Source organism: Elephantulus edwardii, unplaced genomic scaffold (genome assembly GCF_000299155.1).
Source record: "Elephantulus edwardii isolate Elephantulus edwardi_28Jun2011 unplaced genomic scaffold, EleEdw1.0 scaffold00499, whole genome shotgun sequence".
In the NCBI taxonomy this organism is placed as follows: Eukaryota; Metazoa; Chordata; class Mammalia; order Macroscelidea; family Macroscelididae; genus Elephantulus; species Elephantulus edwardii.
In genome coordinates this window covers 206,365-218,280 of record NW_006400249.1, presented here as the reverse complement: position 1 = coordinate 218,280, position 11,916 = coordinate 206,365, and the positions used below count along the sequence as shown (strand labels likewise).

General features: G+C 50.7%; 2 protein-coding genes and 1 pseudogene across 2 annotated transcripts in view; all 3 read left to right on the top strand.

Annotated features, from left to right (window-relative positions):
- Nucleotides 1-4,188, top strand: part of NIM1K (NIM1 serine/threonine protein kinase) — a 32,104-nt gene extending 27,916 nt beyond the window's left edge. The window contains exon 3 of the mRNA XM_006903044.1: nt 3,439-4,188. Within this exon, the coding sequence (XP_006903106.1) occupies nt 3,439-4,188 (750 nt within the window). The remainder of the gene's footprint in view (nt 1-3,438) is intronic.
- A 2,292-nt stretch (nt 4,189-6,480) lies between these two features.
- On the top strand, nt 6,481-7,996 carry LOC102864196 (annotated as a pseudogene).
- Nucleotides 7,997-8,339: 343 nt separating this feature from the next.
- The window catches only part of LOC102865810 (RNA exonuclease 1 homolog), an 11,395-nt gene continuing 7,818 nt past the window's right edge, over nt 8,340-11,916 (top strand). The window contains exon 1 of the mRNA XM_006903045.1: nt 8,340-8,343. Coding sequence (XP_006903107.1) covers nt 8,340-8,343 — 4 coding nt within the window. The remainder of the gene's footprint in view (nt 8,344-11,916) is intronic.

The following is an 11,916-nucleotide window of genomic DNA, read 5'->3' as shown; positions in this document are numbered from 1 at the left end:
CAAGGGACTGTGGAAGGTGGGAGGGCCTCACCCTAAACCAGCCCCAAGGGACTGTGGGAGGTGGGAGGGCCTCACCCTAAACCAGCCCCAAGGGATTGTGGGAGTTTGAGGACCTCACCCCAAACCAGCCCCACTGGGAGTGTGGGAGGAGGGAGGTGGGAGGTGAGACATGGGAGGGCCCATCCCAACCTGGGAGGTGGGAGGTCCCAAAGAATGAGGCTTCAAGAATGAGGCCTCCACCCCATCCTGACCCCACTGGGAGTGTAGGGGGCCCAGGAGTGAGGGCCTCACCCCAAACCAGCTCCACTAGGAGTGTGCGAGGGCCCCAGGAGTGAGGGCCCCCGGAAGAAGGGTCTCACCCCCTCCTGGCCCCACTGGGAGTGAGGGGCTATAAATTACCAACATTCAAGCAGTTCAGGTACGTAAGCAGACAGTAGTGCCTCTGTGAGGGTCATGGGTCTGGCTGGGACGGTGCTCTTGCTTCTGACTCAAGATCCAGGGGTCTGCACTTAGTCTTCAGACTTCTAACATGTGGGGAGCTTGCTGGGGTTCCCTCTGAGCAGCTGGAGTGAGCAGTACCCACTCCTCGGTCACAACCCACTTCCGGAACTCCATCTACTCCCGGGACACCCGGGTCCTCCTTAACTCTGCACCCAGGATGCCCTCTCCCTTCTAACCTCATCAGACACTTCACAGTCCTCCCCAGCACTAGCGTGTTTCTGTCTCTAGAACATTCTTCCATCATGCAGCACCTCTGTTTTCTCTTTCTTCCCTCCGGTGAACTCATTAGCTGCCCCCACCCCCATGCTCAGCGGATTAGAACTTGATGAGGCCTTTCTTATTTTAGTTACCTGATTATTTCTTTAGGCAAAGCTGGACTCTGAAGCAGTCGCCTTAGTCCCACTAAGAACGGATTGCCATGGGGCTCTCTCTTTTGCTGACCACGTTGCTGGGCCTGGAGGGGCCTGAGGTGCGGGCAGGGGCTGAACTGAATCTGACCTGTCAGCATGAAGTCCTGCTACCTTCTTTACGCAGACTTCTCACAGATGAGACACACTTGTCCGGGGTCTCTGCTAGCTGAGAGATTATTTCTAGTTCACTGCTGTGCCTGAGTGGTTGTAAGGTGAGACCAGCAGTCTCCTGGCCAGCCCCCCAGCAGGGAAATTAGTGACCTGTCTTTTTATGTTCCACTCGACAACTCCTAGCGACCCTATGAACAACAACAGATCTGAATCCTGTCCTATCCTGAGCCAACCTCACCATCTCTGACACACTCGACCCCATTGCCACAGTCACTGTCCATCTTGTAGAGGGTCTCCCTCTCTTGCACTGACGCTCTCTGCCTGTGTTGTGTGTGTTGTGTACCGTAGAGTTGGAACCGACCTATAGTCGACTCCCCAGTGGGCTTTCAGAGACAGTTAATCACATGGGAAGAGATTGCCCACCCTTCTGCAGAGCAGCTGGTGGCCTTGAACTGCCTGCCTTTGAGGTCGCAGTACAGCTCCTTGCCACTAGGGCACCAGAGCACCCCCACGAAATAGCAAGGAGGAGGAAGAAGGCGATGCAGAGCGAGCAGAAGAAAGGAGACCAGTGGTGGTGTTGCAGAGCTGGGCTGTGACCATTTAAGCGGCCCAGTGCTGGGGGTGTGTATATGTGTGTCCACTTCAGTAGAAATGACAGCCTTGGGAATACCGCTGTTGTTGTGTGCTGCTGAGTCGACTGTGACCCGATTTACCGTGAACCACCGTCCTGAACCTTGCCCTGTCCTGTGCCAACCTCATCTGATATCCGTGAGTCCATCTCATTGAGGGTCTTCCTCTCTTTCACTGACCATCCACTTTTCCCAGCGTGACATCTTTTCCACGAGTGGGTGGTGGTGCAGAGTACTGACCATGAACTGCCAGAGGAGTGGTCAGTTCTGCCCGGGGAGAAGCGCTGCCCGGCTGCTGTCCAGGCAGGGCGGGAACATGGTAGGCCAGTTCTGCCCTGTCCTGCAGGCTTGCTGTGAAGCAGCATTGATTTGACTGCAATAGGTTTTTACCGGGCGCTGTGGCTCACCTTTCCCCAGACAGCCCACACCAAGCAGAGGCACTGCTGGTCACAGTCCTCCGTATTCTACTTGGAAAGGAATCTGGTGGTCAGCACAAGAAGACGAAGCTGTATGGGGTGCAGACAGGCGTCCTCTGAAGGACACCCTGTCACTCTGCTCAGCCTCCTGAAAGAACGGTGGACCAGGGGCCTCATGGGCAGTGCTCATGGCCAGTCCTGAGCAGCCAAGTGTGGTTCACACACACTGGACAGCTTGCAAAGGCTGAACTGAAAATGAACCAAGCCAGCAGGACCCAACGCCTGGCTTTTTAATCTCAAGAGGCTCACTGGGAAAAGTAAAGAACGTTAAACCATTGCCCATGAGCCCTCGGGCCTGAGCAGGCCAGTCTCAGATCACGTCTGGGTGGAGAACGTGAGGAGGCTACGATCGTGTGCCCCCACACGGTGGGACCCTGCTAGAACACTGTCCAGCCGTCTCCTCCCTCTGCTGAGTTCAGTTTGCAAAAAGATGCCCACTCGAAGAAGCACGTTGTCGAGTGCAGGGAGGGCTCCAAGCCTTCCTGGTCTTGGTCTCATCGAGATTGCTCATCCAGGAAGAGTGGAACACAACACCAGACCGTATGTGGCCTAAAGAGGACTGCTTCGTGGTGTCTCTGTGCTTCCCAACACAGGATTCTTCTTTTCTTGAAGAACATTTTCATTTTATACTGGTTTACTTACAAAGTTCATATACATTGTTCTTCACACCACATCTTTCCCCTTTCCCTTACCCACCCCTCCCTCCATTGGTGAAATCGTGCGAGCCTGTGATTAACCGACACCTCACCCCTCTGCTCCCCTCTCTCCGCCTTGGATCCTCATACATGTTCTACAAAAAATGGTCTTAAGCAGTATTTGTCCTTATGGGACTGAGTTAGTTCACTCAGCATAATGCTCTCCAGTTCCTCCCAAGTTAGGTAGTACTTTACAAAATCACTGTTCGTGCGTGCTGCGTAGTATTTCATCATGTGAATGTATTGGAATTTCTCAATCCATTTAATTGTGGTTGGGCATCTAAGCTGTTTCCATGTTCTTGCGATGGTGAATTATGCTGCTGTCAACATGGGAGTTTGAGTCTCCGTTTGTAAGACCTGATTCTTCTTTCTGGCACCAAGTCCCCAGTCCACATGTTTGGGATGCATGGCAGCTCTCACCCCACAGAGAAGCAGGACCTGTGCTCAGTCTGGGGTGGATGTGGTTGAAGGTTACGAGGGGCTGCCTTCCAAGACCAGGGGTTTGCTGAGCTGTTTGGACGTCCACTGAGTGTCATGCCACCACGTTGCGTCACTGGGGGTGCGTTCCATCATCCTGGGAACACGCTAACCCTTCCCTTTGTGCCCTCTCCCACAGCACGACAACCAGATTATCCACCGAGACCTCAAGGCAGAGAACGTCTTCTACACGAGCAACACCTGCGTGAAGGTGGGCGACTTTGGCTTCAGCACCGTCAGTAGAAAAGGCGAGATGCTGACCACTTTCTGCGGGTCACCCCCTTACGCCGCCCCCGAGCTGTTCCGGGACGAGCACTACGTGGGCGTTTATGTGGACATCTGGGCCTTGGGGGTGCTGCTGTACTTCATGGTGACCGGCACCATGCCTTTCCGGGCAGAGACCGTGGCCAAGCTGAAGAAGAGCGTGCTGGAGGGCACGTACAGTGTGCCCGCGTTCGTGTCCGCGCCCTGCCACCGGCTCATCCGGGGCGTCCTCCAGCCCGTGCCCGGGGACAGGTACGGCATCGACCACATCATCAGCGACGAGTGGATGCGAGGGGTGCCCTGCCCCATCCCTCTGGAGCCCTTCCAGCTGGACCCAAGACACCTGTCAGAAACCGGCATCCTCAGAGACGAGGAGAGCGAGGTGAAAAGCACGTTGGAACGTCTGGGCATCACAGAAGAGCATATTCGGAGTAACCCAGGCGGGGACGCCCGCAGCTCCATCACGGGCGTCTACCGGATCGTTCTCCATCGAGTCCACAGGAGAAAGGCCGTGGAAAGCGCCCCACTCATGATTCTGCCGGACCCTAAAGAAAGGGACCTCAAGAAAGGGTCCCGTGTCTACAGAGGAATAAGACACACATCCAAATTCTGTTCAATTTTATAAATTGCATTAGACTGGGGTAAATGAACTAAGGTCATTGTTGCTGCTTTTAAAATTTTTTCACAGACAACTTGAGTGGAGACATTTTTGTAATTTTTAAATAAACTTAAATGGATGCCTTTGAGCTGTGTGTTCTTTTTCTGCAGAAAGTTCATGTTGTCCGATGCTGTCAAGTCGGCCATGACCTAGAGCAACTCTGTGAACAGGAGATCCATACCTGGCCCTGGTCCACGCTGCCCTCACCGCCTCTGACAGGCGGGTCCATTGTTGTGGTCACTCTATGAATCCATCTGGTTGAGGACCTTCTCTTTCTCTGATCCTCCACCTTTGACAGCATGATATGGCCTTTCTGGTCCTTAACTCAGATTTTAGCTGCCTTGGGGCCTTGTCTTGTTCTTACAGAATTTACCCATTCTAGTAATCATGTCTATTCACAGCCTTCTGCATTGCCTAAGCTACTGAGGAACAACCAAGAGTAAGCAAGGCTCAGCTCTTCCTGTGTGCGCAGGCATTCACAGAGTTCAAAAGACAACAAATCACAGAGTTTAAAACGAAAAGCAGGGTTGTGATCAATGAATGGCATGCAGAGGATTTTAAAAGGATGGTGTGCTATTCTTAGGCATGCTTCTTTGGAGTAGATCTAGGGAGCAGACAGCAGAGTGAGGTCTACGTGAGAAGGACATATTGCTTTTGAAAAGCAGGCCAGGGGCATCTGGGGCAGCTATGACATCTGGATACTGGCTCTCCCTGAACAATGGCGTCTGTGGAGAGCAGTTTACTAGGGAAGTGATCCCCACCGGCAGACAGAGGGCACAGGGAGAGGAAGGTAGGGAAGCCGGTGTTGTCCATCGTCAAGGCCACTGCTCCCTGGGACAGGCTGTCCTGCAGGCCCCCGAAGGAGACTTATGAGGCACATCTCAGCCGTTTGCCCAGGAGACCTTCCAGTGCTGGTTCTCCTCTCGTTAAGGGTGGCCCTGTGGGTGTGCTGTTGGCGGCCAAACGCAGGCAGGAGGAGGTCCACAGCCCCACTCTGGGCCAGTGTGCCTTCCTCCTAGGTCTCTGGCTGAAAGGATCAGGCAGGGTGGTGGACACAGAGACTGTAGGGTCCAGTCCAGCTGCCCCTCCCCGCCCCAGATCCTCGTTAAGTACACCCTGCCTTCAAGGTGGTGGGACTACCAGGACCCAGTGCAGCCTAGCAGACGACCTTCCAGTAGGGACTCTCTAACCTGTCGCTGTGTACCATTGAGTCAGAACCGACGCATAGCTGGCCCTGCAGTGTGTTTGCAGAAGCAGTAAATGGCACAGAAGGAGATTGCCCATCTTTCTCCAGTGGAATACTTACTTAGTGGATTCGAACTGCATGGCTTAGAATTGTAGTGTAATTCCTTACCATTTTACATTTCAATATTGAGAAAACAAAAATCTTCACCACTGGACAGATTGAGACTGTCAACAATTTCAATCGCACTTGGATCCACAGTCAGTACACTTGGCCCCAGCAGTCAGGAGACTTATTGCACTGAGGAAGCCGGCAGTCTGAGACCTCCAAATTACTGAATAGTATTGGTGGCAATCTGGGGACACAGGTACACTTGATTCAGGCCATGCTTGGTCTTTTCTGTCACTTGTTACCCATCTGGGAGCTCAACAGTGAATAAGGATGACAGAAGAAGATATGATTCCTTTGAGCTGTGGTACTGAAGAGCACTGAACATCCCGTGCACAGCCAAAAGAACAGAAATGTCTTGGAGAGGGTGCAGCTGGAGTGTTCCTTGGAGGCAAAGATGATCAAGTTTTGTCCCACATACTTTGGTCATGTTCCTAGGAGAGGCTATTCCTTGGAGAGGGACAATCATGCTTGGGAAGGTGGAGGGGTGGTGAAAGGAAGACCCTCAATTAGGTGGGTTGACGTGGTGACTGTGGCAGTGAGCTTGAAGGTGTCAGAGATTGTAAAGACGGCACAGGAAAGGACAGTGTTCAGGTACATTGCTCCAAGGCTCACTGAGTCATACTCAACAGTGTCTAACAACAACAGACCATCAGAGCTTCCTTCTCAAACTCTAGGTCATCAGTACCACTTGGAGAATTTATTAAAAGACAGACCTTGAGCCCTTACCGCAGAATTGTTGACTTCGGAAGTCAAAGGAGGGGTGACTTTTCAGATTTCTGTTGCTAGCCGTTTCCTCTGAGGTATCTCTGAGTACACTGCAGCTTTCAACTTACTGGTTAAGAACTGAGTGCACTGCTGCTCCCTGTTAAGAGTTAGTCCTGCACCTCCGGCGACTTGGGGCTGCGATGATGCGCTTCACTTTCTTCTCGGCGGCCCGGCTTCTGCGGAGATGTGGTCAGTTGGTCAAGATGGCCAGACGAGGCCAGCACAGCAAGACAGCCCAGACTCAGACTGGAGAAGCAGCCAGCAGCTGGACAGGACAGGAGAGCCTGTCAGATAGTGATCCTGAGATGTGGGAGCTGCTACAGAAGGAGAAGGATAGGCAGTGTCGTGGCCTGGAGCTCATTGCCTCTGAGAACTTCTGCAGCCGAGCTGCGCTGGAGGCCCTGGGGTCCTGTCTGAACAACAAGTACTCGGAGGGTTACCCTGGCAAGAGATATTATGGGGGAGCAGAAGTAGTGGATGAGATAGAGCTGCTGTGCCAGCGCCGAGCCTTGGAAGCCTTTGACCTGGATCCTGCACAATGGGGAGTCAATGTCCAGCCCTACTCAGGGTCCCCAGCCAATCTAGCTGCCTATACAGCCCTTTTGCAGCCCCATGACCGAATCATGGGGCTGGACCTGCCTGATGGGGGCCATCTCACCCATGGTTACATGTCTGATGTCAAGCGGATTTCAGCCACATCCATCTTCTTTGAATCCATGCCCTATAAACTGAATCCCCAAACTGGCCTCATTGACTATGACCAGTTGGCACTGACTGCCCGCCTTTTCCGACCACGGCTCATTATTGCTGGTACCAGTGCTTATGCTCGCCTCATTGACTACGCCCGAATGAGAGAGGTGTGTGATGAGGTCAAAGTGCACTTGCTGGCAGACATGGCCCATATCAGCGGCCTGGTGGCTGCCAAGGTGATCCCCTCACCTTTCAAGCATGCGGGTGTTGTTACCACCACTACTCACAAGACCCCTTCGAGGGGCCAGGTCAGGACTTATCTTCTACCGGAAAGGGGTGCGTGCTGTGGATCCCAAGTCTGGCCGTGAGATCCCTTACACGTTTGAGGACCGAATCAACTTTGCCGTGTTCCCCTCACTGCAAGGTGGCCCCCATAACCATGCCATTGCTGCAGTAGCTGTGGCCCTAAAGTAGGCCTGCACCTCCATGTTCCGGGAGTACTTTTTGCAAGTTCTGAGAAATGCTCGGGCCATGGCTGATGCCCTGCTCGAGCGAGGCTACTCATTGGTGTCTGGAGGCACTGACAACCACCTGGTGCTCGTAGACCTTCAACCCAAAGGCCTAGATGGAGCTCGGGCTGAGCGGGTGTTGGAGCTTGTGTCAATCACAACCAACAAGAACACCTGTCCTGGAGACCGCAGTGCCATCACTCCTGGGGGCCTGCGACTCGGGGCTCCAGCCTTGACCTCCCGACAGTTCTGTGAGGATGACTTCCGGAGAGTTGTGGACTTTATAGATGAAGGTGTCAACATTGGCTTGGAGGTGAAGAGTAAGACTGCCAAGCTCCAGGATTTCAAATCCTTCCTGCTCAACGATCCAGAAACAAGGCAGTGGCTGGCTGACCTCAGGCAGCGGGTAGAGCAGTTTGCCAGAGCCTTTCCCATGCCTGGTTTTGATGAGCACTGAAGGCATCAAGGATATGAGGCCCAAGAATGGAAGCAACTTTGCCTTGCCTCCTCCCTTCGGAGCCAATGGAGAAGAACACCCATCTTTTCAATTTTTTTAAAAAACTTTTTTTCATAGTCCTGATTTCTGTGGGGGATGAAGCCCCCATCAGAAGAGCCAAGAACTTAGGGGAAGAGTCAAGTATAGTCCTCTTCTGGCAATTCATACCTAAGAAGACTTTTGTAATAAGACTTAGAAGGGATGTTTGGGGCTTTCTGCCCTAACTCTGCCATTATATCAGTGTTAGAGACTCCCTGCTCATTCTTGGGGTGGGGGAAGTTACTCTTTTGAGCCGGAGGAAGTGATGGGTAGGCACTCTCCTTCCTGTTTTTATCTAATAAAATGCTGACCCTCCCTGAAAAGAAAAAAAAAAATAACTGAGTGCATTAACCGCAGTATTGCAGAAGACCAGGGCCTCCTTAAATCGAACCTTCAAGGTTCCGTACTTAGCTTTGAGTTGGGAGCGGAATGATGGAAACGACAAAGCAGCTGATGGAAGCTGGCCAGCTCCACACTCTTTATCCCTGGCCCCAAACTGACCAAGGGCTTCCACATGACCCAATGGTCACCTCTGATGCCTAGAAATGACTGCCAGAACTCATGATGCTGTGCAGGTCCAGTGACCACTGCCACCGTTAGCTGTGCACCCATTGTCCATGGCCACCCTTAGAGAGTGCCACAAACCCATCGTATCACTGACCTGGAGGTCAGAAGGCCAACGTGGGTCTTGGGTTGGCAAGACTCCAGGGGAGACACGACCTTTCTCCTCTACTAGAGGCTGCCCAGTCCTTTCTATCCTCAGTGTCTGCTCTGTCTTTCTGGCCATTCTTCCATGGTCACCTCCCCTGGCTACAACTGAGAAAGGCTCTCTCCCAACTTTTGAAAACCATATGACTGAATTTCTATTCTATATGCAGAACAGAGTATCTGGGAGACTGGACTCTATGAGAAGAAAGGTGGCATCAGGATTGGAGGAAGATACATCAACAATCTTTATTATACAGATGACACAACCCTGCCTGCTGAAACTGAGGAGGACCTGAAGTGCTTGCTGCAGAGGGTCAAGGACTGCAGCCTCCAATATGGATTGAGGCTCAATGTCAAGAAGACAAAGATTCTCACCACTGGACCAATTGGCAGCATCAGGATGGATGGTGAAGAGATTGAGATTGTTCACAGCTTTAGTTTGCTTGGCTCCAGAATCAACATTCTTGGCACCAGCAGCCAGGAAATTAAATGACATATTGCCATAGGAAACTCAGTGGTTAGAGAATTCTCTAAAGTACTGAAGAGCAACGATGTCAGTCTGAAGACTAAGGTATGCCCAATACAGACCATGGTCCTTGCAATCACTTGCTATGTGTCAAAGAGCTGGACAATGACTAGGGATGATAGGAGAATTGATGCCTTTGAGCTGTGGTGTTGTAGAAGAGTATTGAATATACCATGGACTGCTAAGAGAGCAGGTTCACCCTGGAGTGAAGCCAGGCTGCTTCTTGGAGGCAAGGATTTTTAAGCTTCATCTGTCAAACTTTGGGCATGTTGCAAGGAGGGACCAATGCTTGGAGAGGGACATCATGCTTGGGAAAGTGGAAGGACAATGCAGGAGAGGAAGACCCTCTATAAGGTGGATTGATTCCGTGACTGGGGTAATATGGTTAAGTGTGTCAGAGACAATAAATTGGCACAAGATAGAGCAGGGTTTAGGGCTGTTGTACACAGGGTAAATATGAGTCGCAGGTGACTCAACAACACATAACATGACTAAGTTGGGTCTATCCAGGACAACCCCATCTTAAAAATTTGAACTTATGCAAATCTTTAAAAGTCCCCCTTTTCTTCTAAATAAAAGACTCACAATAATTTTTTTTAAAATGCTTATTTTTTCATTTCTACACTGGCCTGCAGGCAAGATTGTGTCATCTGCATAACACAGGTTATTGCTGGGTCTCCCTCGGATCCTGAAACCACATTCCTCTTTATAGTCTCTAGCTTATAGACTAATATGCTCAGCATACAGATTGAATAGGTATGGGGAGAGAATATAACTGGCACTCTCCCTTCTTAATTTTAAACCATGCAGTATTTCCCTGCTCTGTTCACATAACAGCCTCCTGGTCTATGTATGCTTTGTATGAGCATAATTAAGTGCTCTGGGACTCTAATTCTTCTCAATGTCAGCCACAACTTGTCAACTTAGTTATGCAGATGACACAACCTTGCTTGCTAAAAGTGAGGACTTGAGACACTTGATACAGAGGACCAAAGAATGTAGCCATCAGCATAGATTGCATTTCAATGTCAAGAAAACAGATTCTTACCATTGGACAAATAGGAAACATGATGGTGGATGGAGAAGAGATTGAAACTGTTCATAACTTCATCTTACTTGGATCCACCATCAACACTATCAGGAGTCAGGAAATCAGGAGACGTATTGCATTGGGAAAGTGTGCAGTTAAGGACCTGTCCAAATTGAGGAGTAGTGATGTCAGTTTGAAGACTAAGGTGCATCTGATTCAGGCACGGTCTTTCCGATTACTTGAGCTGGACAATGACTAAGGGTGGCAAAATTGATGTCTTTAAGTTGTGGTGTTGGAGAGAACTGAACATCCCATGGATGGCAAAAAAAAAACCCCAAACATGTCTAGGAGATGGTGCAGCCAGAATGCTCTTTGGAGGAAAGAATGATGAGGCTTTGCCTCACATACTTTGGCCATGTTGCTAGGAAGGGCTGTTCCTGAGAGGGACTTGCTGCTTTGAAGGGGGGGGGGCTGGTGAAGGACAGTAAGACCCTCAAGCAGGTGGACTGACACGGTGACCGCTGCAGAGTTCTAGTGTCAGGAAGTGAGGACGCCACAGGATTAGAGCAGATTCAGAGCCGCTGTTCAGTCCTGACGGAGTCACACTCAACATCACCTGACGACAAAACTGGCCTTGTGGAGAGGAGCCGCACTGCCAAGCCAACTGCTCTGGACCCCCGGGCTGCTCTGTGGGCGGCAATCTCCCCTTGCCCGACTTATTGCCTCTGAAACCCACCGGAGGGTCAGCTATGACCCAACGACAATCAACATGTTGTTGTTGTTAAGTGCCATCGAGCTGTAGATGACTCATAGCAACCCTATGAACGAAAGACCTGAACACTTACATAATGGTCATCGTTTCTCCACGTTCATAGGGTTTCCGGAGGCAAGCTATTCCAGAAGTGGATGCCACTCCTGCTTCCAAGCCTGTTTTAATTGGGAAGCTCCACCAAAAACTGTCCACCATGAGTAAGCATTATCGCATTTGACACGTCAGTGTCACAGCGTTCAGCATCACAACCACCACGAGTTACCTCTGTACAGCAAATGGACACACCAGGGCTATACAACCTAGAAGAATGTTTGACCAAAAACAATTAAAACCAGGCATACTTCAAATAAAAGTGCATTACTATCAGCAGGAGGCCTGAAGAATTAATTCTCTATCTACTGGAGGCTCGTAATCAATTAGCCCCAAATGACTGTGCTCCTAGTAATTTTTGTAAAGAAATCTTAGGTCAGCTATTTCACTACCAGATGGGAAAGCAAATGGGGAACCTGTGGCTTAAGAGCAGTTGCTAGAAAGTAAAAAGAAGGGAAACATTACCTCTAATGTAATATTACCATGTTTCTAGGAAACCTCAGTGACTCACTTCATGAATATTTTAACAAAGTTTCTATGCTTACCCCCCCCCACCCCTTTTAGGATTCTGTTTGAAGCTTTAAGAATAATAAATTATCAGGGAGCTCTGGTGGCCTAGTGGCAAGACGCTTCACTGCAATCCCAGAAGTACACGGTTCAAATCCACCAGATGCTCTGCTGGAGAAGAAGGGGGCAATCTCCTCCTGTGCCAGTCA